The sequence below is a fragment of the Rhodamnia argentea genome, chromosome 6, assembly GCF_020921035.1.
Source record: "Rhodamnia argentea isolate NSW1041297 chromosome 6, ASM2092103v1, whole genome shotgun sequence".
Taxonomy (NCBI): Eukaryota; Viridiplantae; Streptophyta; class Magnoliopsida; order Myrtales; family Myrtaceae; genus Rhodamnia; species Rhodamnia argentea.
The window spans coordinates 17,887,947-17,908,491 of NC_063155.1; the positions used below are offsets into that span (position 1 = coordinate 17,887,947).

General features: G+C 41.1%; 3 protein-coding genes across 6 annotated transcripts; 1 reads left to right on the forward strand and 2 right to left on the reverse strand.

The window, feature by feature from the left end:
- Positions 1-461: 461 nt before the first annotated feature.
- Positions 462-7,855, reverse strand: LOC115751673 (mitochondrial Rho GTPase 1). Of its 3 annotated transcripts, XM_030689624.2 has the most exons (15): positions 7,766-7,855; positions 7,138-7,360; positions 6,879-7,011; positions 6,524-6,673; positions 6,262-6,438; positions 5,769-6,020; positions 4,927-4,995; positions 4,757-4,812; positions 4,357-4,438; positions 3,669-3,880; positions 3,510-3,579; positions 3,318-3,430; positions 1,852-2,002; positions 1,203-1,389; positions 462-845 (listed from the first exon to the last, which is right to left on the reverse strand). In XM_030689624.2, the coding sequence occupies exons 2-15, from the start codon at positions 7,353-7,355 to the stop codon at positions 772-774; spliced, it is 1,944 nt and encodes a 647-aa protein (XP_030545484.1). In that variant the 5' UTR covers positions 7,356-7,360; positions 7,766-7,855; the 3' UTR covers positions 462-771. The 3 variants fall into 3 exon arrangements, with proteins under 3 accessions (XP_030545484.1, XP_030545485.2, XP_048136386.1); XM_030689625.2 differs by lacking the exon at positions 7,766-7,855 and having other exon boundaries at positions 462-830; positions 7,138-7,422; XM_048280429.1 differs by lacking the exon at positions 7,766-7,855 and having other exon boundaries at positions 7,138-7,415.
- LOC115751726 (NADPH-dependent aldehyde reductase 1, chloroplastic-like) lies at positions 2,256-20,540 on the forward strand. 2 transcript variants are annotated; one of them, XM_030689690.2, is made up of 6 exons: positions 2,256-2,540; positions 16,341-16,356; positions 19,245-19,376; positions 19,592-19,971; positions 20,069-20,427; positions 20,518-20,540. In XM_030689690.2, exons 3-6 carry the CDS (start codon positions 19,245-19,247, stop codon positions 20,538-20,540), a joined length of 894 nt encoding a protein of 297 aa, XP_030545550.1. In that variant the 5' UTR covers positions 2,256-2,540; positions 16,341-16,356. The 2 variants fall into 2 exon arrangements, 1 of the variants encoding a protein (XP_030545550.1); XR_007198711.1 differs by lacking the exons at positions 2,256-2,540; positions 16,341-16,356; positions 20,069-20,427; positions 20,518-20,540 and having other exon boundaries at positions 19,251-19,488; positions 19,592-19,713.
- On the reverse strand, positions 17,023-18,339 carry LOC125315442 (uncharacterized GPI-anchored protein At5g19250). The gene is made up of 2 exons (XM_048280464.1): positions 17,944-18,339; positions 17,023-17,550 (listed from the first exon to the last, which is right to left on the reverse strand). Exons 1-2 carry the CDS (start codon positions 18,023-18,025, stop codon positions 17,051-17,053), a joined length of 582 nt encoding a protein of 193 aa, XP_048136421.1. The 5' UTR covers positions 18,026-18,339; the 3' UTR covers positions 17,023-17,050.
- Positions 20,541-20,545: the final 5 nt, after the last annotated feature.

The following is a 20,545-nucleotide window of genomic DNA, read 5'->3' on the forward strand; positions in this document are numbered from 1 at the left end:
ATCCCGACTTTGTGAGACAGAATTCTTTAGTGCCACAAAATGCGGTGTTACCACCATATTATGACCACTTTTTGTCCAGGGTCTTTCTAGTCCTACAAATTGCCCGATTTTCCACAGATTAGTATATGAAACTAGGTTAGTGAAGCATCTACTGTTTCCTTCGAGATCCTCCTCCGGAAGCGAAAAGATTACACAAACCTGTAGATCGCAATTTACATAGATGAATCAGCCCCTAGCACCTCAGATTTGAAGACTGCAACATGCACAAACTTGACCAATGATGTTGCATCAGCTAGAGTTTCTTAAAAGATTAGGAACAAGTAGAGCAAATGATTTCGAGCTAAGCGCTGCTGTTCAACAATCCATAGAGGCCACAGCCTCCAAGAGCTGAATTAGGCAGTCTCTGAGTCACCAGTTTGATTTTACTAGCATAAGGAAATTGAGAGAATGAAAAATCGATGTAATAATTCCAAAGTGAGATATCACTGAAATTTCTAGCAAAACTTTAGAGTGCACAGGTGCTGCTGCAGAAAATACCTCGTTTCAATTGACATGCGTAAACATTATACTCCATAAACCCTAGCCTACCAGAACCTACTAGGAAATGGTTGTAACATAAGTACAGATGACGGTAACTTAAAAGAGCGACGAAGAGGGAAACCTGCAACCTCAAACACCCCAGTAAAAAAGGTACCAAATAAAGCTTTTGCCAACAGCTGCTTCAGAGATCATATAGATATTAGAGCCATATAATAGACAAGGCTTCATTAATCAACTGGAGGCGTTCTTCCTTGCAGCGTAGACACGATAAGCAGCCAGCCCGACAATAGCTACAGCAGCACCAACTGTCATTGTTGACGAATCAATTACACATTATCAAACTTTTAGCCAAAAATTCCAAAAGTTTAATCTTCCAAATTGACCAGAATAAGCTAACCTGACTACAATTTTGACTCTATCAAGAATTATAACATATATAATTTTCACTGAAACAACGAGATAAAACATACTCAAACGTGATCATTTCTCATCAGTGGCCTTTTCTGTAAGGCGTGATTACCATGCTTAAGTATGAGAAAATCTTGTGATACTAAAAGGGTCTAACTCTGAATATGCCCTTACAACCCATAAATCGAGAATCAAAATTACAACCAGTCACAAACCACTGATAGACAGATAAGATCCTTAGATAAACAACATACCTGAAACAAACATAAGAGAGCGATTGACGAGTCTATGATACTGTTTGCGGTTTCTCCCAGCTTCTGTTTCCGGAATGCTCAAGTGAGGATGCTCAGCAGCATTGACGATCCTTCTGAATATATTATTAAAATCACCCAGTTTTGTGCTGATAGGTATAGGGGCCTCTATTCCCATATCCTGACTAACCTATACAAGCAAAGACAGAAGGATATGCTTTAAAAAGAATGTTAACAAAGCACAAACAAAAGCGAGCTAGAAGTAAAAAAATTTAAATTAACAGACAATTTGTAATAATCAAGCAGGGCCATAGTCTGAGGTTTCTCTTTCTTGGAGCATTTTTCTCTTTCTTGAAGAATTATTGAGAAGATGAGCAGGATTAAGATTCATCTGGACATGTGCTTGTAATGCCAAATAAACTGATAATATTGGCAGCAGGAAAAAAAAAAAAAAACGTGTGCGCTATGTTGCTGACTTAAAAAAGAATATTATTCTCGCCCAAAAATAAAACAAAAGAATAGTATTGAAGGCACGGGGATGTGAACATTCCTAACCTCGTCACTCGATTCCTTTGAAAAAAGAAAGCACAGGACAAGTTCTTATATTACATCCTTAAATTTGAAAGCATATGCTTATTTGGGAAAATTATACCCTGGTAGAGTCTTGTATAGCCATGGAACATGGATCTAGATCATCCTTAGCCGCAACAATAAGGCAAGGCACCTCAAAACCAGTAATTTCACCATGACTGGCAACTTCCACAAGTAATTCAGTTGCTCTCTTCCATGAGGACTCGTCAGAACTGAAAACCAAGAAAGACACCACTTTCAGGGCAATGAGAATACTAATGGCAAGAGGCATATTCATGCATTAAACAAATTAAAGTTCAAAAGCCATGTAATGCGAGAAATATAAGAATGCTTGCTTACATGGAGTTAAAAATACTCTATGCACGGTTGTCGATGCAGGTCAATCCACAATTCATCAAACAATAAAGCTAGTGAAATACATTAAAAAATTGCAGCACCATATACATTTTCTTGTCAAGATTAGTCAACAACCGAAACAATACCATATGAAATCGCAAGGATTTCAGAACCACTTTTTCGCTTTAGGGAAGAGGATCTTCAATGTGATAACAAGAATAATGACCCAACAAGAAGACAAGTTCACCACAAAGAGACAAAAGAAAGCCCAATAACCCTTAGGAATAACTCAACTAAACAAGTCTCACCCTTGACCAACTCAAAGGCAGAAATAATTTTGAAAAATGTCACATTGACATTGAAGAGAACAATCTGTAGATGTTTTAGGATCTTATGTGAGAGAGAGAGAGAGAGATCACAAATGTTTACTCGGTGGGAGTTAAAAAAGATTACACGAGCTATACTAATGTGAACAAAGAGACACAAAAACCAAATTGCCTTATTTAATAATTCCACTAATTTATTTCCAATTCTACTTCACATATTTCAACACAGTGCATCACTTTTACAAGTGAAAAAGATAAGCGGGTTAGATTGCAAATAAACCAAGATATGATGGTAACACCAGCAATGGTTCATGGTATACCAATGGCTTTACGCGGATAGAGAAGACGATGAGGCCACTATAGTCTTAGTCATCTCATAACCTATGGAAATCCTTCAAATTAATTCTAGTTTTATCTATTTTAGCTTTAACTTGAATTATGTAGTTATTGAAGGGGAGCATTGGCGCAACAGTAAGGTTGTCACCTTGCGACTGGAGGTGCGGGTTCAAACCCAGAAATAGCCTCTTGCCAGAACACAAGGCAAGGCTAAGTTCATTAATTGCAAGAGGTTCGTGCACTAGCTGCCTATTCTACTATTGTAGTTAGTGTTGAACTTATTTAACCTTCTCCCCATTATTTTTATCTTTTACTTTGACATGTAAACGGAAGTCAACTATAGATATAATTCTATACACAATCCATCAGTTCTTCATGAAATGTCATTTTAACAAACTTAACATTCACATTTTAAATGAGAGAAGTACAGCTTTTATAGTGTGGAGAAGGCTAACCATTAATCATGCATAAAGCAGCATCTGACATTAGTCTAATAATACACACGGCAATGACATGAAGTTATAATAACCTGTCATGAACAAAAACGGCCATGTCACAGGCAGCCAAAGACTCCTTCTTGACCAGCATTTTTTTCACTCCATCTTCTGGAATTTCTTGCAACACAAGGGTTTTCTTGACTCCCTGCGTAACTTGCGAATTTACAGCTGAGGAACCATGCAACATCAGTAACAAATCATAGTGAGCATGCCATTCAACTTACCCCATGTTGGTCAACAATGTTAACAGCATAACGCTCATCAGTTGTTGAAGAGTAGGTATCAGAGAAGGGTCTGCATCAATTATAAACCATTATGAAGACTAGATGAACTTAGCAGTTCACAATGGTACAGAACTAATAAGAGATGAAAAGAAGGCAAACCTTCCCAGAAAAGAATTCAGTAACGCTGACTTTCCGGCCTTTTTAGGCCCAAAAACTAAACATTGGAAAACATTTCTGTCAGATTGTTGCTTCTTTCGATTGTATCTTCTCGTCTTAGTGACACGGATAGCAGATGAAGGATCACCAGGATATCCAATGTAGATGAGATTCTCCAGGGTCCGAGCTGGGTCTAAAAGTGTCATCAGAGCCCACTGCATCGACAGAAAAAGACTATTTAAAAATCACTTATAGACTTCCACGTACCTGGAAGGAAAAAATTGCGCTACTCGTCAAAAGTTTCAAATGGAAAGTTATATACAAATCATAGCGTAATCGAATATGAAATCATGGCGTAATCAAATATAAAATGCAAATTAAAGCAAGCAGAGGAAATGGTGAAAAATAGTATCCAGTCATTCTTACAAGTCCTTCCAAGGATGACAAGTTAAAGGATTTGTCATAAGTTAAAATGATGAAACAAGAAGCGAAAGAATATTACATAACTTCATCCAGCATTGAAATTGTTATAAAAACTATAATTATGAACCTTCCACAAACAAAAACACAGAAAAAGTGGTACCAAGGCACAACTTGATCCCTCATATCAACTTAAAGAAGACAAAGGACATACTTTCTATGCTATCGGATCGTAGAACAAAAGATTAGAAGCCTATGTAAATGCTCATACCTGAGACAAAAATCCATCCAGTGATAGTCCCCCCAATGCAGTTTTTTCTGCAGCATCTTTGTATGGAGCTTCATTCCATGGACTGAATGTAGAAAGCAGGTCTTAGGTCTATAAATTTAGAATCTCACACAAAAAAGTTAGTGGTAAAGTGTACACAGCATATACATTGCTCGTGCATTACAACCATACCTTCAAATAAAATATGCATTTATTGGAATTGCGTATTCATATCTGAAGTAATTTCACCTAACATATTCCCTTAATCTCATAACCATCTAGGGGAGTAATGTGGATGCACAAATAACTAGTTTGAACTGATTTTCAACAGAAGCCACTCATTATAGAGACAGCAGAGAAGCAGCTTATGAACAGCACAAGCTCCTAACAGAAACAGGATTACCATTCTGGTGCAGTGGAGAAGAGGTCATCGATTTCCGAAGATCGTAGAGCCCCATCCTATAAAGTAATATACTGTAAGTCAGGATTATCAGACAGTGACCAGCAACATAAGTCGAAATTAAAGCTTCAAATAAAGTGGATGGTACGGAATTGAAATGAGAGTGGACATACTCCATCAGCGTCAAATAAGTCAAATATCCCCTTGAGATACTCAATAGCTTCATTTGTCAACTCCACGCTCTACACAGAGGAAAAATAAGCAACAATTTATATGCTAATTAATACACCATCAGTAGAAATAATTTTACATTCAGTACCAAAGACTATGTCGACCCGAACGCAATGCCAATTAAAGACCGAAATAAATATTAGCTGTTTATAGCAGAAGAGAGGCACAACCTCCAGGTTGCTTTACACATTGAAAACTTGACCATTTAGCATACATATGCCATTTCCTCCAACTTAGTGCAAACATGCGATCATCCTGCTAGATCCTTAGCACACCATAGAAACTTAAAGGAGGATTGATATTCCACTTTCCAAAGAAATGGGTGAGTGGTATGATCAGACAACTTCCAGATCGAAACAGATTAAGTCAAGTAGTACCGATTTTAATATTGGCAGTGACCGCATAATTGTGTGCCCATTTACGAATATGCAGCAGTCATTGCCCCATAATGATAAGTTACTTCGCACAATGGGAGAAATAAAGTAGCTAAAAAATATCGAAAGACCTTCCAAGACATCAACCAACTTTTGTGATTCGAGGTCTTCCAAATTCTTGTTTAACTAAAATATCGCACCACATCACATTCACAAGACAAGGGCGAAACAGTTGTCCCTTCAAGAGAATAAAAAAAAAAAAAAGCCTTTTACTTTGGTTAAGTAATGAAAAAGAAAATTGTCACTAAAACAAAATCATTAAATAAGAAGCCATCGACATATTGCTCCAGGAAAAAAACCAAATAAACTAACGGTAACTCCTTTACTCTTTATGTCTTTTATATCGGTACCTGATCAGGACTTCTTTTAAATGAAGATGGAATTAGACTCTCTGCTAGTTTGATATCATTGTCATAACCAAACTTCCTCAGAACAGTCCACGTTGTCTCCAAACGCCCTTTTTCAATGAACAGCGCATGGAGAAACAGGAATCCTGTCAATGTAAGCCCGTGTTCACTGACTCCTTCGGGCAACTTCTCCTGAACAACCCTCTTGACACCCACTATTTCAGAAGGCTGTAGAGGCGCGTTAAAACATTTGACCTGTCAAATACATGAACTGAGGTGATATGAACACATGTCAAAGACTACATAACAGGAGATATTCTCGCTAAGATTTCCTTAAAATAGCCAGGGATGATGCTGAGCTATCAAATTGCATGGCACTTAAAAGTAGTCTCAATCAATATACATAAACTCCCGAAGAAGGAAGGGAAAAAAAAAGGTATCAGATGTACAATGAGTTCCAACAAAATGATACAATATTGGAAGCACAAAAGGAGACCTGAAAATCATTTAGCTCTGCATCACTGAGGGCACCATCCCTATCATGATCGCAGAGAATGAAAATCCGCTTCAGGGCTCTGACACAACGAGGTTTTAGAGTTTGCGTCTCTTGATCAAATAGTGGGGCAGTAGGATGAAGAACAGCCTTTTGTGCGTAGTAGAAAACCTCCGGGACCTGCGGTGCGAAAAATGCTCAACAAAGAGAGAACACTACTAGAGCACTTCTACTAATACAAGAGAGCTGATCATTTAACCAAAACCTGAATTAGTTTGAAAGCTGAACACTCGATACAAGTTTCGATCTCCCGAAATTGATGCATTATTGGTGTCATCACGTCGTCCAAGCTAATTTGCTGATGCTCATCTCTCAAATCAAGTTTGCAACCCACCACTATAACCGGGACTTTTACCTAAAGATGATATTCAAGAGATTAATGCTCAGCGAGTCAAACAACAGAATAGTAGACTAGTTCACAAGGCTTTGCCTATCAAAATTAACTTGTTATCCTTCACTACAGCAATCAAGAGCAATAGTTTCTGAAGGAAGTCGCAATTCTTTCTCGTGGATTGCAGGGAATAAAGAAACAAAGGGACAACCAATTTACAATACCTAACCTCTAATCGACGAAGTTCTGGAAGCCAAAAGGTACTCAATCGATCAAGGGTAGCAGGCTGATCACATGCATATGTGAGAACCACAGCATCAGCCCGCCTCAGCTCTTCACCCAATTTCCCACTGTCCTCCACTCTGATATCACATTCATTCAAAAACAAATATTGAATGAGCTAACACAAACCCAGTTTGAAACATCTATAATACACTCTTGATGACGATGATGGTGATAGCTAAGCAGAATTGTTCCGGAAAGAGCACCTCGAAGAGGTGTCGATAATCGTAAGCGGCACACGATCGGGATAGAAGTCTTCGGGCAAACGCGTAGGTGGCAACACTGGAGGGGCATTCGTGGGGAAAGCATCAGTAGCCGCGGTGCAGATCAAGCTCGATTTCCCGGTGCCACGGTCCCCGACAACCACGATTCGAACGCCCGTCACGCCACCAGACAGAGCATTTCCAGCAGCAGCTCTTGCCATCAAATCTGTAGAACACCAACCCCCCCACACCAAAAAAACCCCCAAAATCATCAGCCGCATCCGAAACGACACACACAAGTCGTCCCCCAAGAGGGAAAAAATCCGTCAAAACAGAAAAGTGGCGAGAAAAAAAAAAGAAAAGAAGAAGGAAAAATTCAACGCTGCGATTTGAAGATCTTGCCCATCTCAACCAACATGCCGAATCAAATGCGGGAATCAAAACTAACGTCTGTATAGTCTAGAACACGTAAAGAGCAGCTGATTCGTTTCGGACGTGGGGAATCCATCCCAAAAAAATGGCGGCTTGAATCACAAAACGTTCAGGCCGAGAGCACAAAAAGCACAAGGAAAACAAAAAATCCGAACGCGGAAACAAGAGCAGCGAGAGCGAAAGACGAAATGACTCGGACCTGCCGATTGATTGATTGACTGGTTGGTTGGAGAAGAAGAGAGGGAGGGAGGGAGAGCAGCTAAAACCCTAGCGAACGGGGTTAATGCCAGTGGCGGTGGCTATGGAAGGCTTTCGGCTGTTTTGGCTTGGGGTTGAAGTTGGAAGGTGGCGATTCAGGAAGTCCCATTTTTTTTTTTCCCTTTTTTTTTTCTCTCCTTTTTTCCCGTGGGCAGAGAGTAGAAATGTCCGGTTCGGTGAACCGCCGGTTCCGATTCAGGAACGGATTTGGAACCACCGATTCCAGTTCCTAGGCCCAATGGCTCCTTTCACCCAAGCCTCCTCTTTTTTTTAAAAAAAAAACGGGTTGGAACCGGCCCTTAAGGGCCTGTTCCGATTCCGAATTGGAACTGTGGATCCGGTCAACGGGCCGATTCCGGGCCCCGATTTCATTTGGCTATGTCTAGCAGAAAGTATTATTTTCTCACTTTCCTTTTATTCGTTTATCCGGGTTTAAAATAAAAATTTAAAAAAAAAAAAAAGAGGGAAATTGTCAATGATTCCGGTTGCAGTAAAAGCTCGGATTCGATACGATACTGGCAGTTGGCGTTTTCTCTTTATGAGAAGGTACCAAACAAAAATCATCGATAACTTTAAACCATGATCACTGCAAAGTCGTACATTTATTTCGAATTTCTTTTCGTAACACGAAAACCCCAAATTTTATGCTTTTATGGCGCATTCATTCCGAGCTTTTTTCTTTTCATGTGACGCAGAAAATCTCGTGTTTATACCCCGTGTAACACATTTATTCCAAATTATTTTCTTCGATAAAAAGAAAAATTGAGCGATTTTTGTCCTTCGAGATGTCCATGTAAATTTAACGGCTGTGATCCACTCGATTTCTAACGACTCGAATAAACCTCGGAATGGAGTGCTTAATATCGCATCCATCGAAATGGAGTGCTTATATAGCGAATGTCGCTGCATACAAAAGAATATTCATAATTTTTTAAGGGAATAATCTTAACATTGCATTTTGAAAATGGCTTAGTACCCAAAAAAAATTAACTTTATCATATGTCTCAATTTTATTCAAAAAAAATTTTGTCTCATAAAAATCATCAACTTTTACTTTTGTCCCAATTCTATAAACATAATACGAAAAATAAAAACCCAACTTTTATCTCATAAAAAATTTTCAACTTTTAGTTTTATCCCAATTATACCACAATTAGCCTTCCTTCCATAGTTACCATTAGTTAATCATATATGATATTTTCACACCGTTAATGAATTCCACTCCAGCAAGACAGACATGAAAACCCTCAACTTCTCTTCTATTGTCTATTTCCCTCATACATTGTCGGGAGATACAAAGTCACTCAAGGTGGCAAGTTTTAAATTCTCTCCCGCACTCAAGAGCCTAAATAACATTTGGACATGGAGATTTGATTATTATCTTATCGTCCCTAAAACATGCTGTTTTTGAATTTCGAAAATTCATTGATAAAGTTCGACAAGAAAATTCGAGTCACGTAGGATTAACTCACAGTGACTTTTGACGGAAGGCCGACAGTGGTAGAATTGTGACAAAAATAAAAGTTGGGGATTCTTTATGAGACAAAAAAAAAATTCTTGAATATAATTGAGACATATGCCAAAATTTGGATTTTTTGAACAATAGGTCAATAGAATTGGGATAAAAGTAAAAATTAGAGTTTCGTATGAGACAAAAAAAAAAGTTTTTGATATAATTGGGATAGATGCTAAAACTCGTGGTTCTTTTGGGTATTAGGTCAGGTCTTTTAAAAATAGATTGCCAAGAGAGAGCCCAAATGCAAACTCGGAAAAATCTAATTAGATTCACATTCGCTCAAAAACTTAAGTCAGTGAGTTATGTGCCAACAGGCATATATTAATTGCTTAGCACCACACCAATTCTCTAACGTGATATTTCTCTAAAGTATCGCGACAGTAATTACTTGATAAAATTTAAACGAACGACCTCCAGTTTCTTCGTCAGAAATCTTCCAACATCATCTTAAGGAGATCAGAAAAGACAATCGTTTATTCTTCTTTTGTCTTTCGTTCTCTTTTAGTCTTCTTTTTCCCTGCAACGATTCACAAGTGGCAAAAAAATCTCTCCCTCCTAATGGATTCAACGTCCACCACAATGCACGATCTGTGGTCGTCCATCATCAACAACCACCAATCAAATGTCACAGACCCAATGTCCCGGCTCTCCCATCATTGGTAGGCTTGCGAGGGGTGACGATATCTTCATCCCTAAAGCAAAATCTCCATTAAAATTTCGTAAGTAAAATAATATAATGTGCGTGTGTGTATATATAAGCTCGAATTTATCATTCCCTAATGCGAAAGCGATCATTCCTCCAGTAGTCACCACCTTCGAAGAGAGACTGTGAGGTGGTGGCTGGAAAATGTCTTTGTTAAATGCCTAGGTCCGACTACATTAGGCTCAAGCCAGGCCCATCCAGACTGAAACTTATTATACATTAGGCTCAAGCCAGGCCCATGGGCTATAGTTTTGACCCAATCCGAAACACGACCCAAACTCACACATTGATCAACTCTAGTTTGAATGCTTGTCCCAAATTTTCAGTTGATCTCATAATGTCTGTATTAGAAATTATGTGAATCATAAATGACATGAAGTCGTGCACAACATCTCTATCTTCAACCATACAAAATCATAGGAAAAAGTACCAAAAAAATCATAAATCTATTGTATTGGCACCAATTCAGTTCTAAACATTTTGTATTGGTACCAATTTAGTCCTAAACCTTTTATATTGGTACCAATTTAGTCCATCCGACCAAAATTGGCTGGAAAGTACGATGTGGATTCCAAGCCGCCGTCGGTTGGCATTGCCGACGCTAACATGTCCATCGGTGAGGGAAACGACTTCGTTTGCCTTAAAAATACATAGAATCGCACGAAGGAAAATTTCCAAAGTTACTCCTCTCAATCGCTCCCTCAACTCTCTCATGATCGATCCCTCCACTCCACTTTCCCCAAATCAATCTTTGGCATAATCAATCTTCACCCAAAATGGCTTGCACATATCGATCTTCCCCAACCCTAGCTTGATCTTCTCCAAATCGTCAGTCACTTTCCTTAATCGATCTTCGACACCTTTGCCCATCGCCCGACGCTTTTGCCAATTGCCTGACACCTTTGCCTTTGTCTATCGCCCCACGCCTTCGTATTCGCCCGTCACCCAACTCTTTTGCCTTCGTCTAGTCGCCTCTATTTTCATGCCGCTTCAATTTCCTTCGAGATAGGTCAATTCCTCTCTCTCTCTCTCTCTCTCTCTCTCTCTCTCTCTCTCTCTCTCTCTCTCTCTCTCTCTCTCTCTCTCTCTCTCTCTCTATACTAAATTTATTGGTGGTGTTGGAAGGAAACATTGGTTCATGAAACCTGGTTGCTAAATTTGTTGGTGATGCAAGAAATGGGTTTAGTGAGACTTCGATGCATAGATAAACTGTTTATGCAATCACGGTTGTCTTGCTTTAGGTGAATCTATTGGTGATGATGGAAAATTGAATTTGTTGATGAGGTAGGAAATGGGTTCAATTAGACATAGTGTTGATAGAAGGCTGAATTTACATAATTTTAAAGGGCAACTTCTGCAATCGCTTTATATTCAACATTCCGCTTGATTAGGATCCAAGCTTTCTGTAGAAAATCAAGTTGGTAACTCAAATTGGATAACTCAAGTAATAATAGTATGGAAAAGAGAGGCCTTCATGGAGAGAAAAACAAATATTCATATGTCTTTAACATTTTCATCATTTCTTGTACCTTTGCATGTAGAATTCACACAGTTAGGGCTATCACCACTACCACTTGCCCCTTTCCTTGTACATTTCTGAAACCGCAAAGAATATATTCGTTTGAAATCTTATTGATGTGAAGCAAGCATGACAAATGGAAAATAGAAGTACAAACAGAACTTTTTTGCCTTGAAATCATGTTTGCAATAATGTAGACCCAGTCTCCTTAATTGAACATGTCGAAATGTTGTGTTCTGTCTTCCAATAAGTTCGACAAGCAATCTTCATTCCGACCCTCGACATCCTTGTTTCACTTGCCATCTCAATTTCGTCCCTTGATCTTTTTCGTTTACGTCTACCACTCTTCACCCTAGCTAGAAGTGGTTCAAGTGTCTGCCTATTAGTGTATTTCAAGAATTTCTCTCTTTGAATTGGCATCATCATGTTCTCATATGAAGCTAAGAACTTGGCCTTCTCATAACACTCATCGTCATAGTCATATGCACCATCTTACCTATAAGTTATAACGGCAATGGTATGAGGACAAGGGAAGCCATGAAGCTGCCATCTTCTACAAGAGCAGTCTCTCTTGAACACATCAACCACGTACTTATCACCTTTATGCTTATCCCTCACTTCATATCCAGTCTTCGCATTCCATATCACATGGCATTACATCGCATCGACTGTATTTTCTTTTAACTTTCTTACAATTCTTGGACTACAATCCCTTTTCCACCTAGCACATGTATCCATCTGCATCTACATCCTTGTCATTATCATTATCCGTACTTCCTCTAACATACTACAAATGAACTTACACCTAGTATGTACGATTCTTCCATTGAATGCCTTGCATAAGTTGTTGTCAACAATGTCATATTTGACATCAATGGTGAAGAAAGCCCTAAACCAGTGCTTTGGATTTGTTTGAACCAAGTCATGATATGTAGCAAGATTGGTTTTCTTCAATGCTTGAGAGTGTTCATCAAAATCCATCATAGTAATGTTCTTAGCACACTGTCAAAATAGTCTTTGCGTTTGTATCTATTTGTACTTATTGCCCCAATAGGTATAGACACATCTCGCACACATCCTATTGTATGTGCCAACAGATTTGGCAGCAAAATTTAACCTATGAAGCGCCAGGCTAGCCAAGCTAGGCCGGTCTTTTTTTTCTTATGTCATTCCATAAAACAATTAGGGGAAAGTCTTTCCCATATCCGATCATACCACACCCGGTTTAACTCGGGTTTCTGATACATCGAGCGAGACGAACATATTACATTATGCACTACAACCGATTTCGGCCTACTATGGCCCCATCAAGATATCGGTATCGGCTCCCGATCGGTTTGTACACGGGAGATTAACCCGCCTTCGTAGCTCTTAAGGGATGTATTCTATTTAATTCTAGAATTCCTATCACAAACCATCCTAATACCACTCCTACGGACCTAGTTGCTTTTTCCCCTCTACATCATTCACTCACCATATTGACACCAACAAGTGCCTCTTCAAGGTTATATGAGTGTGGGAGAACACGAAAACACAAATTGTTCAATCCCCCGCATTGTGCGAGGGACACAAAACAATTAGCCCGTGTCATTCTCCCCCACTCACTTCCGCAACGCCCCCACTGCGGGTTGTTGTGTCGCTTCCTTGCGCCTTTTCCTACCATCAACGCCATGTATCTGAGTCTTGCATGGATGGATGTGCGCGCTCGCCCAACATAACAATTTCTCAACATTGATAGCTTCTTTTCTTTTTGTTTAAAGGCCATTTGGATTTCCTTTGGTCACTCATGTGTATCAACTATGGCACTTTTTGGCCAACCGCACGTATCTAGCAGCACCCTTTTTCGGTCACTTGCGCTTTCAAGTGTGGCACTTTTGGCTAACCGCGCATATCCGGTGGTACATCCTTTTTCCTTAATAAGCACTTCTTTATGTTAGCTAACCAACAGAGGTTTTTCCTTGTTTAAAACGTGGTAGAAGACCTATCTTGTGATTCGCCAACCTATTCCGAGAACGTTATCCCATATATGTGAGGAATCGATTTATTTGATTGTGTCCCCATTGGCATCCATAAGCATGTTGAGAGCCGCACTTTGTCCGAGCCACTTTTGCTCTAGCGATTCACTCTTCACACTCGTAGGACCGGAAAGACCATAGGTTTTTTCCGACTCACCACCTACTAAAGGTTTCCCGCTCCGATAGCACTTGTGACGGACCGACAAATTTGGCAATGGAATTTGGCCTGTGGGTGCCTGGCTAGCCAAGCCGGTGAGCCTTTCTTTTCTTATGTCGTCCCATGTAAGAGTTAGGTGAATGTCTTTCCCATATCCGATTATACCACGCCTAGCTTAGCTCGAGCTTCTGATACATCAAGCAAGACAAGCAGATTATATTAGGCACTACAACTAATTTCAGCTTGCCATGACCTCATCAGAAGAGCGGCATCGCCTTCAGCACGGTTTATACACGGGAAGCCAACATCGTCTTCAGAGATCCTAAGAAATGTATTCTATCTAATCCTAGAACTCCTAACACAAACCGTCCTAACATTACTCCACGGTCCCAGTTGCTTTTTCCCATCTGCATCGCTCAATCACTATGTTGACACCAACAAACGCCATTTCAATGTTATACGAGTGTAAGAGGACGCGGGGACACAAGTTGTTCGATCCCCCACATCGTATGAGGAACACGGAACAACCGGTCCATGTCACTATGCTCGGTTACAAGCAACAAATGAACCACAACTTGTATAAGACCCTACAAAAGATGATTGCACTGTAAAACATATGTTACAAGTGTGACTATTTAAGAGACATAACAAATAAAAATTGAATAAGGAACTTACCTTTTGTTTATCGCTAATTATGACCCAACCTCATCCATATGTGTTTAAGAGTTGAGATCATACATCAAATTTCTTAAGAACCACATCCAAGTGTCGCTACTCTCAACTCTAAAATCCACCCAAGCAATTGAATATCTAATCGTTTGCATCCCTAACAACATACAAGGTCCGACCTTGACAAATTTCATCCAAGAAACAACCATCCAAACCCATAACTTTCCTATATCCACTAAGAAATCCTTTCTTACAAGTAGCAAAACAGATATATGTTCTATCAAACAACACCTTATATGCAACCATAGATTGCATATCAGGCTTTTTAACATTCAATATAATAGTACTCTCAAGATTTCTCTCTCTAAGCTCCTCTGCATAATCCCACGCCTTTGCATATTAGTTCTCATACTTTCCCATTAACACTTGATAAGCAAACAACTATCCTTCTTACATTGAATTATACTTATATCTAAGCCCAAATGCTCCTTGATAAGCTCCTTGATAGCAATAGTTTTAATAGTTGGCATTGCTCTTATTGTAAAAAGATTGATTGGCCAACCAAGAACTCACTACCCTCGTATTTTTTAAGTTAATGCTACATGTGTGTTCTAAATGATAGGTCTTCACATGAAATGATCCAATACGAACATCAACGGATCAAGAAATCCTCCAATGACAACTTTGATGAGCACATTTTGTGCTAACAATTTTTTTTATCGTTCTTTGTAGATTTTATCTCTCTACTTTCAACCACTAAATATTTTGTCAGAGCATCTTTGAAGTACATGCTACCATCAAATGTCATAGACAAAGTAAACACAGGCATAACACAATTAGGATCATATCTTAGAAACCTACTTCTCCTTCTAGTAAAATCGTCATTTTCTCCTCCTTCATCGGACTCCAAACTCTCATATCCATATGTTTCATAGTACTTTGTTTCATAACCAACAGGGGCATCAATTACATTATCCACATCCAATTGTTGGGATGGTACCAACCTTGCGGATGGTTCCCCTATAATCAAATACTTTGTACCCCTCTCGCGAAACTTCATCTTGTTCTTCATTGCTTCTAGAAGCTCCTCATTATCACAATCATCATCATCAATCATTAATCTTTCAGCAACAAGGAAGTCTGTCCCATTGTCATTGTCGTCGTCATTGTCGTCATCCACAGTATAATCACATTCGTCAATTGAGTCATCAGAATCTAAATCACTCTCGTGCTCACCCAATATCTCACTACTAAACCAACATTAACATGTGCACCCTCACCGACCCCCTGACTAGCACCCTCACCTATACTTACATCTACACCGGCACCCTAACCATTACCCTCACCTACCTTATTGGCTGCAAAATTTTCTCCATATACCTCACTTAACCATAAATGCAAAGAACTAAAAACTATAGCAAGAACTCTGCTCTCATTCCATATGTTTGTCAACCCATCTTCTATAAACTTGCCACGCAACCTAAAATAAAGCTTTTCAAACTTACTATTGAACCCATTCTCGATGTCCCCGATGAAGCTTTCATTGCTCGGTAAACTGATATCAACTTTGACTAAATCAAACTTCCCCCCAACATATTCAAGTATTGACGAACGTGAAAACTTTTCACCATGAAAAATACAAATCCATGCCGACTTACCGCTCATCTCAACCCTACACAAAAAACGCAAGGTTCATTACATAATTGCGCTTATCTATTTTATAATTTAAGGTACATGACAATACTTCACAATTTCCGGATATACAGGAATAGTTCGATTAAGATATACGTATCGACCAATTTAGTCCATGCTTTTCTTTCCCACATAAATGATGAGATTAAGATATGCACATACATTAGTAGATTCTATAGCAAAGGGCCAGGTCAATGGATTGCTTCACTGACCGACATTTCCTTCCAACATTACCAAAAAATTCAAGAGAGAGAGAGAGAGACAAATTGAGCTATTTCAAATGAAATTGAAGCAGCATGAAGACAAGGGCGACAGGCAAATGCGAAGGCATGGGGCGACAGACAAAGGTGAAAGTGTCAGGCGATGGACTCCGGCAAATACGTTGCCCGGGGCTAAGGCGTGGGGCGATGGACAAAGACAAAGGTGTCGGGCGATGGACTCCGGCAAATGCGTTGCCCGGGGCGAAGGTGTCAAAGATTGATTAAGGAAAGCGACTGACATTTGTGATGAGATCAAGCTAGGGTGGGAGAAGATCGTTCTACACGAGCCATTTTGGGCATATGATAATTACCAAAAAAGTTGTAAATTTAATTATAAACATATTGCCGATATAACTCGAAAATATCCGAGGGATAGTGAAACCAGACATGAAGCACAAGTAGCATTCAGCGGTTCAAAGAGTAATCGGTTCTCAAAATGTAAGCTTTAGAACATTGTCAGAAAAAAAGAGTGAGACCGTGCCCTCCTGGACAAGAAAGCCATTCAGGCCAATGCAGATTGTGACAATTGCCTTCCACTTTACATTACGCCACCCCAGTTTTACAGCAGTAAAAGTGATTAGATTTTGCATGTCCCCTAATTGGATCCACGACCAGCCTGCCTATTACACACAGAATTTAACCCCACAAAGACCAGCAAAGACAAGACAGACAGAGGTCTCGCTCAAGAACCCCTCTCAATGGGTCATCAACAATCCCAACAACATACCCACCCACAAGATACCCGACCCGCCACCGAGCAGAGCCGCCGCCGCCCCGCCGGCAAAACTCCCTCCCGGTGTGCTCGTAGCCAGCACCAACACCATCCAGTCATCCTCGGACCCGAGGCCAGCCCCCGTGAACCTAGAGCCGTTCAGGTACTTCTGGTATGTGGTGCGGGTGTAGTTGGTGAGGACGAGCGTGGGGACCAGCTTCGGCACACACACCGGGAGTATGACCCCGTCCGTCGTGCTGTTGGGGTTGATCTTGCACTTGGACAGGGCGTCCTGGTAGCTGGAGGACTGCAGGCCGACGCCGGGGAGGGTGTTGGCGCCGTACGTGGCGGAGCAGGGCTGGTCCTCGATCTTGTCGGCAAGCTTGTCCGCAAGGCACATGGCCTTGTCGTTCTTGGCGAGCTGTGGGAGGTTCAGGGACTTTCTGTAGCTGTTGATGCCTTGAAGAAGATTGTCTTCTTCTTCTTCTGCAATAACACATTAGAGCGAAGAGTGGAAGCTCTCAGATTACTCCTTATTCACACAGTTCAGATCATTCAAGAGCCCCACATGTAAAACACCTTATGGATTGACAGTTAAGTTATTCGGACATTTACAATCAAGAAACAACACCAGTCGAAACAAACGCGAGCTGCTACTAATGAATTACTAAAAGTAATGACAAGATCATCAGATCTGCAAAGGCAGAATTCAACTCAGAACTGACGAAATGACGCATGCACTCAAGTCGTGAATCCAAAGTAGACGATACCATGAAAACATCAGCAACAACAGCAAAAAAAGTGAAAAGGGCAACTACTCCACATGTGAAAACTTACACACCCAGGAAGTTTAATTTATATCGAAACAGGACATACCATCGCAGACCACTGGGTGCGATTGCAAGAAGATGGCGTGAACGAGAACAAACCCAGAGAGGAGAAATTTGACTGAACTCATGGTGATCAATGGAGGTGAGATCGCCGTGCGTCAGCAGCGAACAATGGTAACTTGTTACAGATTTTCTTCAGACCAAGTGGAAACGGAAAGAGGAGCTCTTTCGTGTTTGAAGTTTGGCTTCTGGTGCTTCTTCTTTTGAAGGTTATCTACTAATCTTATGAGCTTTTCTCCTTTCTCCGATGGGAGTTTCCAGGTGGCCACGTCGTTCCCTCCGCTTCCCAGCAAAGGCGACGTACCGAGCTGACAGATGAGCAAACAGGTGGCAGGCATGCAGGAAAAATTGAAAAACAGAGACTCCCACTGCCTATTTCACCTCGCAATTTCATGCAAGTTTCATATTCGATGTATTACATCTTGGTACAGGGCTTCCTACTGCAGCTAGCTACAGAGGTGACAAAGAGACCGATAAAGAATGCCGTAACCTTTTTAGGTGGTGGTGGCAGGACTCCTCAAGATGGTATAGATCACACGATTTCCGAGAGTATTTTATGCAAAACACGCGATGTGAATATATAGTTGAGATTATACCATGAGAGAAGCATTACCCTCTTAACTTTACGGGCTCTAATCTTAAAATTGTTGGCGGGCAAACACATTAGTTCTAGTTACAACACAACACACGATCCTATTACAATTATAGTAGATAAGTAAAAGGCAATGCAAACTCTAAAACTGGAGATCGATTCATATAAATTACTCTGGGTTCTATATAGGTCAGAAGCCCGAAATTATGACTGATTCATAAGAGTTGCGAGATGTTTCATAAGATTTTTGAGGTGATCAAGTCTCTAAATCTAACTATAGGCTTGCTTTTGACCTTATATATAATATAACAACGAGAAGGGACATCTGCAGCGCTCTGAAATTCTCCGGATCCTTCCTCGTCGAAACAAAAAAAGATCAAGACCGACGAGGATGTCGGTGCGTCCTGATCGGGGTCTGCCTGCTTGGCTTCGGCTCCAAGGGCAGCGTTGCGTCTGTCGACGTTGCTCACTTCGCGTATTCATGCGAAGCCAGGTGGACAGAGCCCTTCACGGGAGCTGGCCACGAGGAGCCAAGGCGCTGCCACGTAACGCTACGTGGCCGGTTCTCCATCAGCTGGCCAGCGAAGCACGTCGCAGCTCCCATTTTAAACACTTACACGCGCGCTTTCCGAGTTTGGACGCTCGCCTGTGAATTGTGTTCAGTTGTTCAGAGTTTTTCTGTGCCTTAGAGGAGAATGGCGTCGGGAGGAGGAGGAGGAGAGCAGTTTCCGCCGCAGAGGCAGGAGAGGCAGCCGGGGAAAGAGCACGTGATGGAACCCCCTCCCCAGTTCGCCAGCCCCGATTACAAGCCCGCCGGCAAGCTCAAGGTCTTCTCTTTCAACTTCATCCTAGGCTCTGTTTCTTTATAAGGAAGGCCGAAATGGCAAAGGGCAAGAATTTCATCCTCTTTGCATTTCCCACTCAACTGTCCTAACTTTGGTAAAACATAACCTAAGTAATTTTGAGATTCAACAGGAATTTAGTAGGATATCTGTCATGCATGCATCCATGATGTGTTGACTCGTTTTGAAAATTCTAAAAGGGGAAAGTCGCCCTCGTCACCGGAGGGGACTCCGGTATAGGGAGAGCGGTCTGCCATTGCTACGCGCAAGAGGGGGCAACGGTGGCATTCACCTTCGTGAAGGGTCGAGAGGACAAGGATGCGAACGACACGCTCCGGATGCTGATACAAGCGAAGGCGTCTAACACGATGGATCCGATAGCCATAGGCGTGCCTGATGTAGGGTACGACGACACTTGCAAGGAAGTGGTTCATGAAGTGGTCAATAAGTTTGGTCGGATTGATATACTTGTGAACAACGCTGCTGAGCAGTATGAGTCCAGCAACATTGAAGAGATTGATGAGGCGAGGCTTGAGAGAGTCTTCAGGACTAATATATTTGCCCCCCTCTTCATGACCAGGTATATAGTAAGACATAGTTTTAGAGCAACTTGCGTATAAATGGTTCGTGCGTAAACATGAAATTTCCTCCTGAGTGTTTGGAGTTTAATATCGTAGGCATGCTCTGAAGCACATGAAGGAAGGTAGCGCCATCATCAACACGACGTCGATAGTCGCTTACAAAGGAAGTCCCAAGCTGCTCGACTACACGGCAACCAAAGGAGCGATCGTAGCCTTCACCAGAGGACTTGCGCTTCACCTAGTGAGCAAGGGCATACGAGTCAACGGCGTCGCGCCGGGGCCCATCTGGACCCCACTGATCCCGGCCTCCTTCGGCGAGGAAGAGGTCAAGAAGTTCGGGTCGGAGGTGCCAATGAAACGGGCCGGGCAGCCCATCGAGGTCGCGCCGTGCTACGTGTTTCTCGCGTGCAACCACTGCTCCTCCTACATGACTGGCCAGGTCCTTCATCCCAATGGTGAGCATACTCGGTATACTTCAAGTTTCATTCACTTAAATTGTCAATTGCTACCGAGAATGTGATTTGGCTCTGCAATTTCTTTGCCAGGTGGTGCAATAGTGAACGGTTAAAATGA